The sequence below is a fragment of the Lampetra planeri genome, unplaced genomic scaffold (assembly GCF_965212315.1).
Source record: "Lampetra planeri unplaced genomic scaffold, kcLamPlan1.2.h2 scaffold_441, whole genome shotgun sequence".
Classification (NCBI taxonomy): domain Eukaryota; kingdom Metazoa; phylum Chordata; class Hyperoartia; order Petromyzontiformes; family Petromyzontidae; genus Lampetra; species Lampetra planeri.
The window spans coordinates 28,664-48,952 of NW_027615264.1; the positions used below are offsets into that span (position 1 = coordinate 28,664).

Here is a 20,289-nt window from a genome sequence, read left to right on the forward strand (position 1 = left end):
AGTGGCTGAGTGAGTGGTTGAGTGGGTGAGTTGAGTGGGTGAGTTGGTGAGTGAGTTGGTGAATGAGTGAGTGGTTGTGCGAGTTGGTGAGTGGGTGAGTGAGTTGGTGAGTGAGTTGGTGAGCGAGCGAGCGAGTAGGTGAGTGAGTTGCTGAGTGAGTGGGTGAGCGAGTGAATGGGTGAGTGAGTGAGTGGGTGAGTGAGTGACTGAGTGACTGAGTAAGCAAGTGAGTGGGTGAGTGAGTGAGTTGGTGAGTGAGTGGGTGCGTGAGTGAGTGAGTGGGTGAGTTGGTGAGCGAGCGAGGGAGCGAGCGAGTTGGTGATTGAGTGACTGAGTAAGTGACTGAGAGAGTGAGCGAGCGAGCGAGTGAGTGAGTGGGTGAGTGGGTGGGTGATTGGGTGAGTGAGTGTATGAGTGAGTGAGTGTATGAGTGAGTGTATGAGTGGGTGTATGAGTGAGTGAGTGTATGAGTGAGTGAGTGTATGAGTGAGTGTATGAGTGGGTGTATGAGTGAGTGAGTGTATGAGTGAGTGAGTGAGCGAGGGAGTGAGTTGGTGAGCGAGTGAGTGGGCGAGTGAGTTGGCGAGTGAGTTGGTGAGTGAGTTGCTGAGTGAGTTGGTGAGTGAGTTGGTGAGTGAGTTGGTGAGTGAGTTGGTGAGTGAGTTGGTGAGTGAGTTGGTGAGTGAGTTGGTGAGTGAGTTGGTGAGTGAGTGAATGGGTGAGTGGGTGAGTGAGTTGGTGAGTGAGTGACTGAGTGAGTTGCTGAGTGAGTGGGTGAGCGAGTTGGTGAGTGGGTGAGTGAGTGGGTGGGTGAGTGGGTGGGTGAGTGGGTGGATGAGTGGGTGAGTGAGTGGGTGAGTGAGTGGGTGAGTGAGTGGGTGAGTGAGTTGGTGAGTGAGTTGGTGAGTGAGTTGGTGAGTGAGTTGGTGAGTGAGTTGGTGAGTGAGTTGGTGAGTGAGTTGGTGAGTGAGTTGGTGAGTGAGTTGGTGAGTGAGTTGGTGAGCGAGTTGGTGAGTGGGTGAGTGAGTGAGTGGGTGGGTGAGTGAGTGAGTGAGTTGGTGAGTGAGTTGGTGAGTGAGTTGGTGAGTGAGTTGGTGAGTGAGTTGGTGAGTGAGTTGGTGAGTGAGTTGGTGAGTGAGTTGGTGAGTGAGTTGGTGAGTGAGTTGGTGAGTGAGTTGGTGAGTGAGTTGGTGAGTGAGTTGGTGAGCGAGTTGGTGAGTGGGTGAGTGAGTGAGTGGGTGGGTGAGTGGGTGAGTGAGTGAGTGAGTGAGTTGGTGAGTGAGTTGGTGAGTGAGTTGGTGAGTGAGTTGGTGAGTGAGTTGGTGAGTGAGTTGGTGAGTGAGTTGGTGAGTGAGTTGGTGAGTGAGTTGGTGAGTGAGTTGGTGAGTGAGTTGGTGAGTGAGTTGGTGAGTGAGTTGGTGAGTGAGTTGGTGAGTGAGTTGGTGAGTGAGTTGGTGAGTGAGTTGGTGAGTGAGTGAGTGGGTGTATGAGTGAGTGTATGAGTGAGTGGGCGGGTGAGTGAGTGAGCAAGCGAGTGAGTGAGTGGGTGAGTGGGTTGGTGAGTGAGTTGGTGAGCGAGGGAGTGGGCGAGTGAGTGAGTGAGCGAGCGAGTGAGCGAGCGAGTGGGCGAGTGAGTTGGTGAGTGAGTTGGTGAGTGAGTGGGTGAGTGAGTTGGTGAGTGAGTTGGTGAGTGAGTTGGTGAGTGAGTGAGTGGGTGAGTGAGTTGGTGAGTGAGTGGGTGAGTGAGTGAATGGGTGAGTGAGTGAGTGGGTGAGTGAGTGAGTTGGTGAGTGAGTGGGTGAGTGAGTGAGTGGGTGGGTGAGTTGGTGAGCGAGCGAGGGAGCGAGCGAGTTGGTGATTGAGTGACTGAGTAAGTGACTGAGTGAGCGAGTGAGTGTGTGAGTGGGTGGGTGAGTGGGTGAGTGAGTGGGTGAGTGTATGTGTGAGTGAGTGTATGAGTGAGTGAGTGTATGAGTGAGTGAGTGAGTGGGTGGGTGGGTGGGTGAGCGAGTGAGTGGGTGGGTGGGCGAGTGAGTGAGTGAGTGTATGAGTGAGTGGGTGGGTGAGTGAGTGGGTGGGTGGGTGGGTGGGTGAGTGAGTGAGCGAGCGAGCGGGCGAGTGAGTGGGCGAGTGAGTTGGTGAGTGAGTTGGTGAGTGAGTTGGTGAGTGAGTGGGTGGGTGAGTGGGTGGATGAGCGAGCGAGTTGGTGAGTGAGTTGGTGAGTGAGTTGGTGGGTGAGTGGGTGAGTGGGTGAGTGGGCGGGTGAGTGAGTGAGTGAGTGAGCGAGCGAGCGAGTGAGTGGGTGAGTGGGTTGGTGAGTGAGTGGGTGGGTGAGTGGGTTGGTGAGTGAGTTGGTGAGCGAGGGAGTGAGTTGGTGAGCGAGTGAGTGGGCGAGTGAGTGAGTGAGCGAGCGAGTGGGCGAGTGAGTTGGTGAGTGAGTTGGTGAGTGAGTTGGTGAGTGAGTTGGTGAGTGAGTTGGTGAGTGAGTTGGTGAGTGAGTTGGTGAGTGAGTTGGTGAGTGAGTTGGTGAGTGAGTTGGTGAGTGAGTTGGTGAGTGAGTTGGTGAGTGAGTTGGTGAGTGAGTTGGTGAGTGAGTGGGTGAGTGAGTTGGTGAGTGAGTTGGTGAGTGAGTTGGTGAGTGAGTGAGTGAGTTGGTGAGTGAGTTGGTGAGTGAGTTGGTGAGTGAGTGAGTGAGTGAGTTGGTGAGTGAGTGGGTGAGTGAGTTGGTGAGTGAGTGGGTGAGTGAGTTGGTGAGTGAGTGGGTGTATGAGTGAGTGGGTGTATGAGTGAGTATGAGTGAGTGGGTGGGTGAGCGAGTGAGTGAGCGAGTTGGTGAGTGAGTTGGTGAGTGAGTTGGTGAGTGAGTGAGTGAGTGGGTGAGTGGGTGAGTGAGCGAGCGAGCGAGTTGGTGGGTGAGTGGGTGAGTGAGTTGGTGAGCGAGTTGGTGAGTGAGTTGGTGAGTGAGTGGGTGAGTGAGTTGGTGAGTGAGTGGGTGAGTGAGTTGGTGAGTGAGTTGGTGAGTGAGTTGGTGAGTGAGTTGGTGAGTGAGTTGGTGAGTGAGTGGGTGAGTGAGTTGGTGAGTGAGTGACTGAGTGACTGAGTAAGCAAGTGAGTGAGTGAGTGAGTGACTGAGAGAGTGAGCGAGCGAGCGAGTGAGTGAGTGGGTGAGTGGGTGGGTGAGTGGGTGAGTGAATGTGTGAGTGAGTGTATGAGTGGGTGTATGAGTGAGTGAGTGTATGAGTGAGTGAGTGTATGAGTGAGTGGGTGGGTGAGCGGGTGGGTGAGCGAGTGGGTGGGTGGGTGAGTGAGTGAGTGAGCGAGGGAGTGAGTTGGTGAGTGAGTGAGCGAGGGAGTGAGTTGGTGAGCGAGTGAGTGGGCGAGTGAGTTGGTGAGTGAGTGGGCGAGTGAGTGGGCGAGTGAGTGGGCGAGTGAGTGGGCGAGTGAGTGGGCGAGTGAGTGGGCGAGTGAGTTGGCGAGTGAGTTGGTGAGTGAGTTGGTGAGTGAGTTGGTGAGTGAGTTGGTGAGTGAGTTGGTGAGTGAGTTGGTGAGTGAGTTGGTGAGTGAGTTGGTGAGTGAGTTGGTGAGTGAGTTGGTGAGTGAGTTGGTGAGTGAGTTGGTGAGTGAGTTGGTGAGTGAGTTGGTGAGTGAGTTGGTGAGTGAGTTGGTGAGTGAGTTGGTGAGTGAGTTGGTGAGTGAGTTGGTGAGTGAGTTGGTGAGTGAGTTGGTGAGTGAGTTGGTGAGTGAGTTGGTGAGTGAGTTGGTGAGTGAGTTGGTGAGTGAGTTGGTGAGTGAGTTGGTGAGTGAGTTGGTGAGTGGGTGAGTGGGCGGGTGAGTGAGTGAGCGAGCGAGTGAGTGAGTGAGTGAGTGAGTGAGTGAGTGGGTGAGTGAGTTGGTGAGTGGGTTGGTGAGTGAGTGAGCGAGCGAGTGAGTGAGTTGGTGAGTGAGTTGGTGAGTGAGTTGGTGAGTGAGTTGGTGAGTGAGTTGGTGAGTGAGTGAGTGAGTGGGTGAGTGAGCGAGCGAGTGAGTTGGTGAGTGAGTTGGTGAGTGAGTTGGTGAGTGAGTTGGTGAGTGAGTTGGTGAGTGAGTTGGTGAGTGAGTTGGTGAGTGAGTTGGTGAGTGAGTTGGTGAGTGAGTGAGTGAGTGGGTGAGTGAGCGAGCGAGTGAGTTGGTGAGTGAGTTGGTGAGTGAGTTGGTGAGTGAGTGAGTGGGTGGGTGAGCGAGTGAGTGAGCGAGCGAGCGAGTTGGTGAGCGAGTTGGTGAGTGAGTTGGTGAGTGAGTTGGTGAGTGAGTTGGTGAGTGAGTTGGTGAGTAAGTTGGTGAGTAAGTTGGTGAGTAAGTTGGTGAGTGAGTTGGTGAGTGAGTTGGTGAGTGAGTTGGTGAGTGAGTTGGTGAGTGAGTTGGTGGGTGAGTTGGTGGGTGAGTTGGTGGGTGAGTTGGTGGGTGAGTTGGTGGGTGGGTGAGTTGGTGGGTGAGTTGGTGGGTGAGTTGGTGAGTGAGTTGGTGAGTGGGTGAGTGGGTGAGTGGGTGAGTGAGTGAGCGAGCGAGTTGGTGGGTGAGTGGGTGAGCATACCAGGAGGACGACATTCCCAAAGATGAGCAGGATCTGAACGCATCTCACTCCAGACGAGACGTCCCTCATGATGGCGACTGAGGCTTGCACCTGGGACAGACACGGGGAGAGAGAGATGGTGATGGTGGTGGTGGTGGTGATGGTGATGGTGATGGGGGGTGGTGGTGATGGTGGTGGTGGTGATGATGGTGGTGGTGATGATGGTGGTGGTGATGGAGGTGATGGTGATGGTGGTGATGGTGGTGATGGTGGTGGTGATGGGGGTGGTGATGGTGGTGGTGATGGTGATGGTGGTGATGGTGGTGGTGGTGGTGATGATGGTGGTGATGGTGATGGTGGTGGTGGTGATGATGGTGGTGATGGTGGTGATGGTGGTGGTGTGTGATGGTGGTGGTGGTGGTGGTGGTGGTGGTGGTGATGATGGTGGTGATGGTGGTGATGGTGGTGGTGGTGATGGTGGTGATGGTGGTGATGGTGGTGGTGGTGGTGGTGGTGATGGTGGTGGTGGTGGTGGTGGTGGTGATGATGGTGGTGATGGTGGTGGTGGTGGTGGTGGTGGTGATGATGGTGGTGATGGTGGTGATGGTGGTGGTGGTGATGGTGGTGATGGTGGTGGTGGTGGTGGTGATGATGGTGGTGATGGTGGTGGTGGTGGTGGTGGTGGTGATGGTGGTGATGGTGGTGATGATGGTGGTGGTGATGGTGGTGATGGTGGTGGTGATGGTAGTGATGGTGGTGGTGATGGTGGTGGTGATGGTGATGATGATGATGGTGGTGGTGATGGTGGTGATGGTGGTGGTGGTGGTGGTGATGGTGGTGGTGATGGTGGTGGTGATGATGATGATGGCGATGATGATGATGATGGTGATGATGGTGATGATGGTAGTGATGGTGATGTTGGTGATGATGATGGTAGTGATGGAGGTAGTGATGGTAGTGATGGTGATGATGGTGATGCAGTGGGAGAGTGATGATGGTGGTGGTGGTGATGTAGGTGATGGTGGTGATGTTGGTGATGATGGTAGTGATGGTGATGATGATGGTGATGTTGATGATGATGCAGTGGGAGAGTGATGGTAGTGATGGTAGTGATGATGATGGTGATGTTGATGCAGTGGGAGAGTGATGATGATGGTAGTGATGGTAGTGATGGTGATGATGATGGTGATGTTGATGATGATGCAGTGGGAGAGTAGTGATGATGGTAGTGATGTAGGTGATGTAGGTGATGATGATGGTAGTGATGCTGATGATGGTGATGATGGTGATGATGATGGTAGTGATGATGATGCAGTGGGAGAGTGATGGTGGTGATGATGGAGGTGGTGATGGTGATGATGGTGATGATGGTGATGTTGGTTGTGATGGTGGTAGTGATGGTGATGTAGGTGATGATGATGGTGATGTAGGTGATGATGATGGTGATGATGATGTTGGTGATGATGTTGATGATGATGCAGTGGGAGAGTGATGATGATGGTAGTGATGGTGATGATGATGGTAGTGATGATGATGTTGATGATGATGCAGTGGGAGAGTGATGATGATGGTAGTGATGGTGATGATGATGGTAGTGATGGTGATGATGATAGTAGTGATGGTGATGATGATGGTAGTGATGTAGGTGATGGTGATGGTAGTGATGTAGGTGATGGTGATGATGATGGTAGTGATGTAGGTGATGGTGATGTTGATGATGATGCAGTGGGAGAGTGATGATGGTGATGTAGGTGATGATGGTGATGGTGATGATGATGGTGATGATGTTGATGATGATGCAGTGGGAGAGTGATGATGGTGATGTAGGTGATGATGGTGATGGTGATGATGATGGTGATGATGTTGATGATGATGCAGTGGGAGAGTGATGATGATGGTAGTGATGGTGATGATGATGGTAGTGATGGTGATGTTGGTGATGATGATGTTGGTGATGATGGTGATGTTGATGATGATGCAGTGGGAGAGTGATGATGATGATGATGGTGATGTAGGTGATGTTGATGGTGATGATGATGGTAGTGATGATGATGTTGATGATGATGCAGTGGGAGAGTGATGATGATGGTGATGTAGGTGATGTTGATGGTGATGATGATGGTAGTGATGATGATGTTGATGATGATGCAGTGGGAGAGTGATGATGATGGTAGTGATGGTGATGATGATGGTAGTGATGGTGATGATGATGGTAGTGATGTAGGTGATGGTGATGTTGATGATGATGCAGTGGGAGAGTGATGATGGTGATGTAGGTGATGATGGTGATGATGATGGTGATGATGTTGATGATGATGCAGTGGGAGAGTGATGGTAGTGATGATGATGATGGTAGTGATGTTGATGATGATGGTGATGTAGGTGATGATGATGTTGATGATGGTGATGATGTTGATGATGATGCAGTGGATGAGTGACCGGTAGTGATGGTAGTGATGGTGATGGTGATGTTGATGCAGTGGGAGAGTGATGATGATGGTAGTGATGGTAGTGATGATGATGATGATGGTAGTGATGTTGATGATGATGGTGATGTAGGTGATGGTGATGGTGATGTAGGTGATGATGATGGTGATGTAGGTGATGGTGATGATGATGGTGATGATGATGGTGATGATGATGCAGTGGATGAGTGATGATGGTGATGATGATGATGGTGATGATGATGTTGATGATGATGTTGATGATGTTGGTGATGATGTTGATGATGATGTTGATGATGATGATGCATGTTGATGACGATGTTGATGATGATGATGATGTTGGTGATGATGTTGATGATGATGATGATGTTGATGATGATGTTGATGATGATGATGATGTTGGTGATGATGTTGATGATGATGATGATGTTGATGATGATGTTGATGATGATGTTGATGATGATGATGATGTTGATGATGATGTTGATGATGATGTTGATGATGATGATGATGATGTTGATGATGTTGATGATGATGTTGATGTTGGTGGTGATGATGATGTTGGTGGTGATGATGATGTTGATGTTGGTGATGATGATGTTGATGATGATGTTGGTGATGATGATGCAGTGGATGAGTGATGATGATGATGATGTTGATGATGATGATGTTGATGTTGATGATGATGATGATGTTGGTGTTGATGATGATGATGATGTTGGTGATGATGATGTTGATGATGTTGATGATGTTGATGATGTTGATGATGATGATGTTGATGATGTTGATGATGATGTTGATGATGTTGATGATGATGTTGTTGATGATGATGATGATGATGTTGATGATGATGTTGATGATGTTGATGCAGTGGATGAGTGATGATGGTGATGATGATGATGTTGATGATGATGTTGATGATGATGATGATGATGTTGATGATGTTGATGCAGTGGATGAGTGATGATGGTGATAATGATGATGTTGATGATGTTGATGATGATGTTGATGATGATGATGTTGATGATGATGTTGATGATGATGTTGATGATGATGTTGATGATGATGTTGATGATGATGATGTTGATGATGATGTTGATGATGATGTTGATGATGATGTTGATGATGATGTTGATGATGATGATGCAGTGGGAGAGTGATTCAGGAAGCGAGTGGATGTGGCCAACGCCCTCGTGAGAAAATCCAGCAAAACCAGAACGTCCACATTGCTCGGGGCATCATCATCAGCATCATCAGCATCAGCAGCATCATCATCATCAGCATCATCAGCATCAGCAGCAGCATCATCATCATCAGCAGCATCATCATCAGCAGCATCATCATCATCATCACTATCAGCATCATCATCAGCACTATCAGCATCATCATCGGCATCATCAGCATCATCATCATCAGCAGCACTATCAGCATCATCATCATCAGCAGCACTATCAGCATCATCATCAGCACTATCAGCATCATCAGACCCACAGAGACCCACAGAGACCCACAGAGACCCACAGAGACCCACAGAGACCCACAGAGACCCACAGAGACCCACAGAGACCCACAGAGACCCACAGAGACCCACAGAGACCCACAGAGACCCACACAGACCCACACAGACCCACACAGACCCACACAGACCCACACAGACCCACACAGACCCACAGATACCCACAGAGACCCACAGAGACCCACAGAGACCCACAGAGACCCACAGAGACCCATACAGACCCACAGAGACCCAGACCCACAGAGACCCACAGAGACCCACAGAGACCCAGACCCACAGAGACCCACAGAGACCCACACAGACCCACAGAGACACAGACCCACAGAGACCCACAGAGACCCACAGAAACCCACACAGACCCACAGAAACCCATACAGACCCACAGAGACCCACAGAGACCCACACAGACCCACAGAGACCCACAGAGACCCATACAGACCCACAGAGACCCACACAGACCCACAGAAACCCACACAGACCCACAGAGACCCACACAGAGACCCATACAGACCCACAGAGACCCACAGAGACCCAGACCCACAGAGACCCACAGAGACCCACACAGACCCACAGAGACCCACACAGACCCACAGAGACCCAGACCCACAGAGACCCACAGAAACCCATACAGACCCACAGAAACCCATACAAACCCACAGAAACCCATACAGACCCACAGAAACCCATACAGACCCACAGAGACCCACACAGACCCACAGAGACCCAGACCCACAGAGACCCACAGAGACCCACACAGACCCATACAGACCCACACAGACCCACAGAAACCCACAGAAACCCACAGAGACCCACAGAGACCCACACAGACCCACACACACCCACAGAGACCCATACAGACCCACAGAGACCCACACAGACCCACAGAAACCCACAGAGACCCACAGGCGTGGAAAAAAAAGTTCTCGTTAATTAGCAACAACAAAAACCCACCGCTGCATTATCCAAGCACGACAATTTGCATAAATCTGCATAACTTTAAAAATTAAAAATCACAAAAATGTAAACCGCCCCACACACACCGCCATTACCCAATTGGACGTCGCGAATTGAGGCCACGAGGGAAAATTTCTCCCTCGCGAGGACCCGGCGACTTTTATAGCTGAGGCCACCGGCCACGCCCCCCTCATTAGCATAGACACGCCCACATGTATACAACCAGGGCAGGGCCACTCGCTCCTCCTCCTCCCCGATTAGCATAACCACGCCCATATTTCCACGCAGACACGCCCCTTTGATTAGCATAGACACGCCCACATGTATACAACCAGGGCAGGGCCACTCGCACCTCCTCCTCCCCGATTAGCATAACCACGCCCATATTTTCAACAGACACGCCCCCCTCATTAGCATAGACACGCCCACATGTATACAAGCAGGCAGGGCCACTCGCACCTCCTCCTCCTCGATTAGCATAACCACGCCCATATTTCCACACAGACACGCCCCTTTGATTAGCATAGACACGCCCACATGTATACAACCAGGGCAGGGCCACTCGCACCTCCTCCTCCCCGATTAGCATAACCACGCCCATATTTTCAACAGACACGCCCCCCTCATTAGCATAGACACGCCCACATGTATACAAGCAGGCAGGGCCACTCGCACCTCCTCCTCCTCGATTAGCATAACCACGCCCATATTTCCACACAGACACGCCCCTTTGATTAGCATAGACACGCCCACATGTATACAACCAGGGCAGGGCCACTCGCACCTCCTCCTCCCTGATTAGCATAACCACGCCCATATTTTCAACAGACACGCCCCCCTCATTAGCATAGACACGCCCACATGTATACAAGCAGGCAGGGCCACTCGCACCTCCTCCTCCTCGATTAGCATAACCACGCCCATATTTCCACACAGACACGCCCCTTTGATTAGCATAGACACGCCCACATGTATACAACCAGGGCAGGGCCACTCGCACCTCCTCCTCCCTGATTAGCATAACCACGCCCATATTTCAACAGACACGCCCCCCTCATTAGCATAGACACGCCCACATGTATACAACCAGGGCAGGGCCACTCGCACCTCCTCCTCCCTGATTAGCATAACCACGCCCATATTTCAACAGACACGCCCCCCTCATTAGCATAGACACGCCCACATGTATACAACCAGGGCAGGGCAACTCGCTCCTCCTCCTCCTCGATTAGCATAACCACGCCCATATGTCCACACAGACACGCCCATCTCACTCTGATTAGCATAACCACGCCCATATTTTCACAGACACGCCCCCTTTGATTAACATAGACACGCCCACTCCGACCTATCGCCCCCCTACCCCTCATTAGAATAGCCCCTCCCCACCGCAGTAATGAACCAATGAAATGGCGATAATCTTGGGGGGGGGGGTGGGGGGAGGGGTTAAATACCTGTACGCGATGACGTCAACGCGCGCGACGTGGTGACGTCACGCAGAGATGACGTGATGACGTCGATAACCTGGGCACGATTGGGTGAGTGGGTGGGTGAGTGAGTGGCTGGGTGAGTGAGTGGGTGGGCGAGTGAGTGAGTGGGTGAGTGGGTGAGTGGGTGGCTGAGTGGCTGGGTGGGTGGCTGAGTGGGTGGGTGGGTGGGTGAGTGGGTGAGTGAGTGGGTGGGCGAGTGAGTGAGTGGGTGAGTGGGTGAGTGGGTGGCTGAGTGGCTGGGTGGGTGGCTGAGTGGGTGGGTGAGTGGTTGTGGGTGTGTGGGTGGGTGGGTGAGTGAGTGGGTGGGTGAGTGGGTGTGGGTGGGTGAGTGGGTGGGTGGGTGAGTGGGTGGGTGGGTGAGTGAGTGGGTGGGTGAGTGAGTGAGTGGGTGGGTGAGTGGGTGTGGGTGAGTGGGTGTGGGTGGGTGAGTGGGTGGGTGAGTGAGTGGGTGAGTGAGTGAGTGGGTGAGTGGGTGAGTGGCTGGGTGAGTGGGTGAGTTTGCTGGGGCAGTTGTTGTTGCTGTTGTTCCTTGTCCGGCACCGTCCCACCGCTAGGTACACTCGGTGTGAAATTCCTTTGGACGAGGAATCCGGGCAATGTGGTCGGACTGGATTCTTTGGCGATTATCAGGCAACAAAACTCGGAATTCAACTTCCCAAGTCCGGACATCATCACCCCTCACCCCCCACCCCTCACCCCTCATCCACATTCTCATGTTTCTCTCCTCCACTCACCCACTCACTCACTCAGTCACCCACCCAGTCACTCACTCAGTCACCCACCCAGTCACTCACTCACTCACTCAGTCACCCACCCAGGCACTTACTCAGTCACCCACCCACTCACTCACCCCCCACCCCTCACCCCTCACCCACATTCTCATGTTTCTCTCCTCCACTCACTCAGCCACCCAGTCAGTCACCCACCCAGTCACTTACTCAGTCACCCACCCAGTCACTCACTCAGTCACTCACTCAGTCACTCACTCAGTCACTCACCCAGTCACTCACTTATTCAGTCACTTACTCACTCACCCAGTCACTTACTCAGTCACCCAGTCACTCACTCACCCACCCACTCACTCAGTCACCCACCCAGTCACTCACTCACCCACTCACTCAGTCACCCACCCAGTCACTCACTCACTCACTCAGTCACCCACCCACTCACTCACCAACTCACTCACCCACTCACCCACTCACTCACACACTCACTCGCTCACTTACTCACTCACTCACTTACTCAGTGAGTGAGTGGTGAGTGAGTTGGTAAGTGGGTGGGTGAGTGAGTGGGTGAGTGAGTGGATGGGTGAGTGAGTGAGTGAGTGGGTGAGTGAGTGAGTGGGTGAGTGAGTGGGTGGGTGAGCGAGTGAGTGGGTGGGTGAGTGGGTGAGTGGATGGGTGAGTGAGTGAGTGAGTGGGTGGGTGAGTGAGTTGGTGGGTGAGTGAGTGAGTGGGTGGGTGAGTGAGTGAGTGAGTGGGTAGGTGAGTGAGTGGATGGGTGAGTGAGTGGGTGAGTGGGTGAGTGGGTGAGTGAGTGGGTGAGTGAGTGGGTGAGTGAGTGAGTGGGTGAGTGAGTTGGTGAGTGAGTGATTGAGTGGGTGGGTGAGTGAGTGAGTGAGTTGGTGAGTGAGTGAGTGGGTGAGTGAGTGGGTGAGTGAGTGAGTGGGTGAGTGAGTTGGTGAGTGAGTGATTGAGTGTGTGGGTGAGTGGGTGAGTGAGTGAGTGAGTGAGTGGGTGAGTGAGTTGGTGAGTGAGTGGGTGAGTGAGTGGGTGAGTGAGTGGGTGGGTGAGTGGGTGAGTGAGTGGGTGAGTGAGTGATTGAGTGAGTGAGTGAGTGAGTGATTGAGTGGGTGAGTGAGTGAGTGGGTGAGTGAGTGGGTGAGTGAGTGAGTGGGTGAATGAGTGAGTGGGTGGGTGAGTGAGTGGGTGAGTGAGTTGGTGAGTGAGTGGGTGAGTGAGTGGGTGAGTGGGTGAGTGAGTGAGTGGGTGAATGAGTGAGTGAGTGGGTGAGTGGGTGGGTGAGTGGGTGAGTGGGTGGGTGAGTGAGTGGGTGAGTGAGTTGGTGAGTGAGTGGGTGAGTGGGTGGGTGAGTGGGTGAGTGAGTGAGTGGGTGAATGAGTGAGTGGGTGGGTGAGTGGGTGGGTGAGTGGGTGAGTGAGTGGGTGAATGAGTGAGTGAGTGGATGGATGAGTGAGTGAGTGGGTGAGTGGGTGGGTGAGTGAGTGAGTGGGTGGGTGAATGAGTGAGTGAGTGAGTGGATGGATGAGTGAGTGAGTGGGTGAGTGGGTGGGTGAGTGAGTGAGTGGGTGGGTGAATGAGTGAGTGAGTGAGTGGATGGATGAGTGAGTGAGTGGGTGAGTGGGTGGGTGAGTGAGTGGGTGAGTGGGTGAGTGGGTGGGTGAGTGGGTGAGTGAGTGAGTGGTGAATGAGTGAGTGAGTGGGTGAGTGGGTGAGTGGGTGGGTGAGTGAGTGGGTGAGTGAGTTGGTGAGTGAGTGGGTGAGTGAGTGAGTGAGTGGGTCGGTGAGTGGGTGAGTGAGTGAGTGGATGGATGAGTGAGTGAGTGGGTGAGTGGGTAGGTGAGTGAGTGAGTGGGTGGGTGAGTGGGTGGGTGGATGAGTGAGTGGGTGAGTTGGTGGGTGAGTGGGTGAGTGGGTGAGTGAGTGGGTGAATGAGTGAGTGGGTGGGTGAGTGAGTGGGTGAGTGGGTGGGTGGGTGAGTGAAACGATGAAGGGTGTGAGGAGATTTTGTGATGAAATCGAAAACCTGTTTCGTTGTCAAGAAAACCAAATCACCAATCCACCCACTCAAACAAAGAGACACATCCCCCAGGTAGCCTCTAGCAGGCATTTAGGGGCAAGTGCAATTATACACACACAAAGCTACCCCAGGTAGCCTCTAGCAGGGCTGTAGGGGCAAGTGCTGTCACACACACACACACAGAGACAAAGCTACCCCAGGTAGCCTCTAGCAGGGCTGTAGGGACAAGTGCTGTTTGGGTGGCCAGCACCACGCCCGGCCGCCTTTGTCTCCCCAGTGGCGATGTTTACTACACACCGCTACACCAGGTACTCATTTGAGGCTGAGTCGACCTAGGGGAGGCCCAGGACCGGTTCAGATAATCGTCACTGGTGTTAGCCGTGAGCGGGAATCGAACTCCGGTTGTTGGGTTCATAGCGCAGCGCGCTAACCACTACACCCACCACTCCCCAGATGCACACACACACAGACACACACACACAGACACACACAGACACACACACACAGACACACACAGACACACACAGACACACAGACACACACACACAGACACACAGACACACACACACAGACAGACACACACAGACACACACACACAGACACACACACACAGACACACACAGACACACACACACAGACACACAGAGACACACACAGACACACAGACACACACACACACACAGACACACACACACAGACACACACAGACACACAGACACACACAGACAGACACACACAGACACACACACACAGACACACACAGACACACACAGACACACACACACACAGACACACACAGACACACACACACAGACACACACAGACACACACAGACACACAGACACACACACAGACAGACACACAGACACACTACTACTACCACTACCACCACCACCACTACCACCACCCCCACCACAACCACCACCACCACAACCACCACAACCACCACTACCACCACCACCACACCACCACCACCACCACCACCATCACCACCACCACCACAACCACCACCACAACCACCACAACCACCACCACTACCACCATAGCCATCACCACCATCACCACCATCACCACCACCACCACAACCACCATCATCACCATCACCACCATCACCACAACCACCACCACCACCACCACAACCACCACCATCACCACCACCACCACCACAACCACCACAACCACAACCACCACAGTTTATTGTTATTTATAAGAACCGGTTCTGCAACCACCGAATTCCTAGTCGCGTCAGAGCACACACACAGACAAAGCTCCCCCAGGTAGCCTCTAGCAGGGCTGTAGGGGCAAGTGCTGTTACACAGACAAAGCTCCCCCAGGTAGCCTCTAGCAGGGCTGTAGGGGCAAGTGCTGTTAGACAGACAAAGCTACCCCAGGTAGCCTCTAGCAGGGCTGTAGGGGCAAGTGCTGTTACACAGACAAAGCTCCCCCAGGTAGCCTCTAGCAGGGCTGTAGGGGCAAGTGCTGTTACACAGACAAAGCTCCCCCAGGTAGCCTCTAGCAGGGCTGTAGGGGCAAGTGCTGTTACACAGAAACAGACAAAGCTCCCCCAGGTAGCCTCTAGCAGGGCTGTAGGGGCAAGTGCTGTCACACAGACAAAGCTCCCCCAGGTAGCCTCTAGCAGGGCTGTAGGGGCAAGTGCTGTTACACAGACAAAGCTCCCCCAGGTTGCCTCTAGCAGGGCTGTAGGGGCAAGTGCTGTTACACACACACAGACAAAGCTCCCCCAGGTAGCCTCTAGCAGGGCTGTAGGGGCAAGTGCTGTTAGACAGACAAAGCTACCCCAGGTAGCCTCTAGCAGGGCTGTAGGGGCAAGTGCTGTTACACAGACAAAGCTACCCCAGGTAGCCTCTAGCAGGGCTGTAGGGGCAAGTGCTGTTACACAGACAAAGCTCCCCCAGGTAGTCTCTAGCAGGGCTGTAGGGGCAAGTGCTGTTACACAGACGAAGCTCCCCCAGGTAGCCTCTAGCAGGGCTGTAGGGGCAAGTGCTGTTACACAGACAAAGCTCCCCCAAGTAGCCTCTAGCAGGGCTGTAGGGGCAAGTGCTGTTACACAGACGAAGCTCCCCCAGGTAGCCTCTAGCAGGGCTGTAGGGGCAAGTGCTGTTACACAGACGAAGCTCCCCCAGGTAGCCTCTAGCAGGGCTGTAGGGGCAAGTGCTGTCAGTCGGCACTGTGGCTCGCACAGAGGGGGTGGGTGGCCAGCATCACCACGCCAGGCCGCCTTTGTCTCCCCAGTGGCGCTAACCACTGCACCACCACTCCCCACACAGTCATACTTGTATAGACTCACTCAGTAACTCACTCACTCACTCGCTCAGTCACTCACTCAGTCACTCACCCACCTACTCACTCACTCACCCACCCACTCACTCACCCACTCAACCACCCATCCACCCACCCACTCAGTCACTCACTCAGTCACTCACCCACTCACTCACTCACTCAGTCACTCAGTCACTCACTCACCCACTCAGTCACTCAGTCACTCACCCACTCACCCACTCACTCACTTACTCACCCACTCACCCACCCACTCACCCAACCACTCAGTCACTCACTCACTCACCCACGCACTCACTCACCCACTCACTCACCCACTCACTCACCCACTCACTCACTCACTCACCCACTCACTCACTCACTCACCCACTCACTCACTCACCCACTCACTCACTCACCCACTCACTCACTCACTCATCACTCACTCACTCACTCACGATCACTCACCTCAGCTCACCCACTCACTCACTCACAACTCACTCACCACCCACATCACTCACTCACCCACTCACCCACCCACCACCCACTCACTCACACCACCCACCCACCCACTCACCCACACTCACTCACCACACACTCACCACCACTCACCACTCACCCACTCACCACCCCCACTCACTCACTCACCCACTCACCCACCCACTCACCCACTCACTCACCCACTCACCCACCCACCCACCACTCACTCACCCACTCACCCACTCACTCACTCACCCACCCACCCACCCACACACTCACCCACCCACCCACTCACTCACCCACTCACTCACTCACCCACACCACCCACCCACCCACTCACTCACTCACTCACCCACTCACTCACCCACTCACTCACTCACCCACACACTCACCCACCTCCACTCACTCACCCACTCACTCACTCACCCACACACCCACCACCCACACTCACCCACTCACTCACTCACTCACCCACCCACCACCCACTCACTCACTCACTCACTCACCCACACACCCACCCACTCACTCACCCACTCACATCACTCACTCACCCACACACCCACCCACTCACTCACCCCCACTCACTCACTCACTCACCCACCCACCCACCCACCCACTCACTCACTCACTCACCCACACACCCACCCACTCACTCACCCACCTCACTCACTCACTCACCCACACACTCACCCACTCACTCACTCACCCCACTCACTCACTCACTCACCCACACACTCACCCACTCACTCACTCACCCACCCACACACCCACCCACCCACCCACTCACCCACACACTCACCCACTCACCCACTCACTCACTCACCCACACACCCACCCACCCACCCACTCACTCACCCACTCACTCACCCACTCACTCACCCACCCACCCACTCACCCACCCACCCACTCACCCACCCACCCACTCACTCACCCACTCACCCACCCACCCACCCACACACCCACCCACTCACTCACCCACATACTCACTCACTCACTCACCCACTCACTAACTCACCCACACACCCACCCACCCACTCACTCACCCACTCACCCACCCACTCACCCACCCACCCACTCACCCACACGCTGAATCTGTAGTATATAGATATCAGGGCGTTTATTGTCACTAGAAGTTTCTAATCGCCGTTACACGCATCTCATTACATCTCCTGTTACATACAGAGATAGATTTAGTGTGTGTGGGTGAGTGGGTGGGTGAGTGGGTGAGTGGGTGGGTGAGTGGGTGAGTGGGTGGGTGAGTGGGTGAGTGGGTGGGTGAGTGGGTGGGTGAGTGGGTGAGTGGGTGGGTGAGTGGGTGGGTGAGTGAGTGAGTGGGTGGGTGGGTGAGTGGGTGAGTGGGTGGGTGAGTGGGTGGGTGAGTGGGTGGGTGGGTGAGTGAGTGGGTGGGTGGGTGAGTGAGTGAGTGTGTGGGTGAGTGAGTGGGTGGGTGGGTGAGTGGGTGGGTGGGTGAGTGAGTGTGTGGGTGGGTGGGTGAGTGTGTGGGTGAGTGGGTGAGTGAGTGGGTGGGTGAGTGAGTGGGTGGGTGGGTGAGTGGGTGGGTGGGTGAGTGAGTGAGTGAGTGAGTGAGTGGGTGAGTGAGTGGGTGAGTGAGTGAGTGAGTGGGTGAGTGAGTGAGTGTGTGGGTGAGTGAGTGGGTGGGTGGGTGAGTGTGTGGGTGGGTGGGTGAGTGGGTGAGTGAGTGAGTGGGTGGGTGGGTGAGTGGGTGAGTGGGTGGGTGGGTGAGTGAGTGAGTGAGTGGGTGGGTGAGTGAGTGAGTGGGTGAGTGGGTGAGTAAGTGAATGAGTGGGTGAGTGAGTGAGTGACTGAGTGAGTGACTGAGTGAGTGAGTGGGTGAGTGAGTGAGTGAATGAGTGAGTGGGTGAGTGAGTGAATGAGTGGGTGAGTGAGTGGGTGAGTGAGTGGGTGAATCAGTGGGTGAGTGAGTGAGTGGGTGGGTGAGTGGGTGAGTGGGTGAGTGGGTGGGTGAGTGGGTGAGTTGGGGGATGAGTGAGTGAGTGAGTGAATAGGTGAGTAGGTGAGTGAGTGGGTGAATCAGTGGGTGAGTGAATGGATGAGTGAGTGGGTGGGGGGGTGAGTGGGTGAGTGAGTGAGTGGGTGGGTGAGTGAATGAGTGGGTGAGTGAATGAATGAGTGAGTGGGTGAGTGAGTGAATGAGTGGGTGAGTGAGTGAGTGGGTGAGTGAATGAATGAGTGGGTGAGTGAGTGAATGAGTGAGTGAATGAGTGAGTGGGTGAGTGAATGGATGAGTGAGTGGGTGGGTGGGTGAGTGGGTGAGTGAGTGGGTGGGTGGGTGAGTGGGTGAGTGAATGAGTGGGTGAGTGAGTGAATGAGTGGGTGAGTGAGTGAATGAGTGAGTGGGTGAGTGAGTGGGTGAGTGAATGGATGAGTGAGTGGGTGGGTGGGTGAGTGGGTGAGTGAGTGGGTGGGTGGGTGAGTGGGTGAGTGAATGAGTGGGTGAGTGAGTGAATGAGTGAGTGGGTGAGTGAATGAATGAGTGGGTGAGTGAGTGAATGAGTGAGTGAATGAGTGAGTGGGTGAGTGAATGGATGAGTGAGTGGGTGGGTGGGTGAGTGGGTGAGTGAGTGGGTGGGTGGGTGAGTGGGTGAGTGAATGAGTGGGTGAGTGAGTGAATGAGTGAGTGGGTGAGTGAATGAATGAGTGGGTGAGTGAGTGAGTGGGTGAATCAGTGGGTGAGTGAATGGATGAGTGAATGAGTTAGTGAGTAAATGGCTATTTCACTTTGGCTGTGGATGTGGTGAGGAGGTAGCTGAGAAGGATGATGATGTTGTTGATGATGTTGATGATGATGATGTTGATGATGATGATGTTGATGATGTTGATGTTGATGATGATGTTGATGTTGATGATGATGATGTTGATGATGATGATGTTGATGATGATGATGTTGATGATGTTGATGTTGATGATGATGTTGATGATGTTGATGATGTTGATGTTGATGATGATGATGATGTTGTTGATGTGGATGTTGATGATGATGTTGATGATGTTGATGATGATGTTGATGTGGATGATGATGATGATGATGATGTTGATGATGATGTTGATGATGTTGATGATGATGATGTTGATGTTGATGATGATGTTGATGATGTTGATGATGATGTTGATGTGGATGATGATGATGATGTTGATGTTGATGATGATGATGTTGATGTTGATGATGATGTTGATGATGTTGTTGATGTTGATGATGTTGATGATGATGGTGATGATGATGTTGTTGATGTTGTTGTTGTTGTTGATGATGATGATGGTGATGATGATGTTGTTGATGTTGATGTTGTTGATGATGATGATGATGTGGATGACATCACTGGCTCTGCTTGGACTTCCACTCGTTGTAACCGCCAGGGAAGTGACGTACTCTGCACAGAGACACACACAGTGAGACACACAGTGAGACACACACAGAGACACACACACAGAGACACACACAGTGAGACACACACAGAGACACACACAGTGAGACACACACACACACAGAGACACACAGAGACACACACAGTGAGACACACACAGTGAGACACACACAGAGACACACACAGAGACACACAGAGACACACACAGTGAGACACACACAGTGAGACACACACAGAGACACACAGACACACACAGACACACACAGAGACACACACAGAGACACACACAGTGAGACACACACAGTGAGACACACACAGAGACACACACAGAGACACACAGAGACACACACAGTGAGACACACACAGTGAGACACACACAGAGACACACAGACACACACAGACACACACAGAGACA

The 20,289-nt window shown here is 53.1% G+C and overlaps 1 protein-coding gene across 1 annotated transcript in view; it reads right to left on the reverse strand.

Moving 5' to 3' along the window:
* LOC144741149 (uroplakin-1b-like) overlaps positions 1–9,659 on the reverse strand; it is a 34,110-nt gene extending 24,451 nt beyond the window's left edge. The window contains 2 exon segments of the mRNA XM_078623776.1: positions 4,571–4,660; positions 9,559–9,659. Of these exon segments, the coding sequence (XP_078479902.1) occupies positions 4,571–4,660; positions 9,559–9,657 (189 nt within the window). The 5' untranslated portion in view covers positions 9,658–9,659.
* Between the last annotated feature and the right edge of the window lie 10,630 nt (positions 9,660–20,289).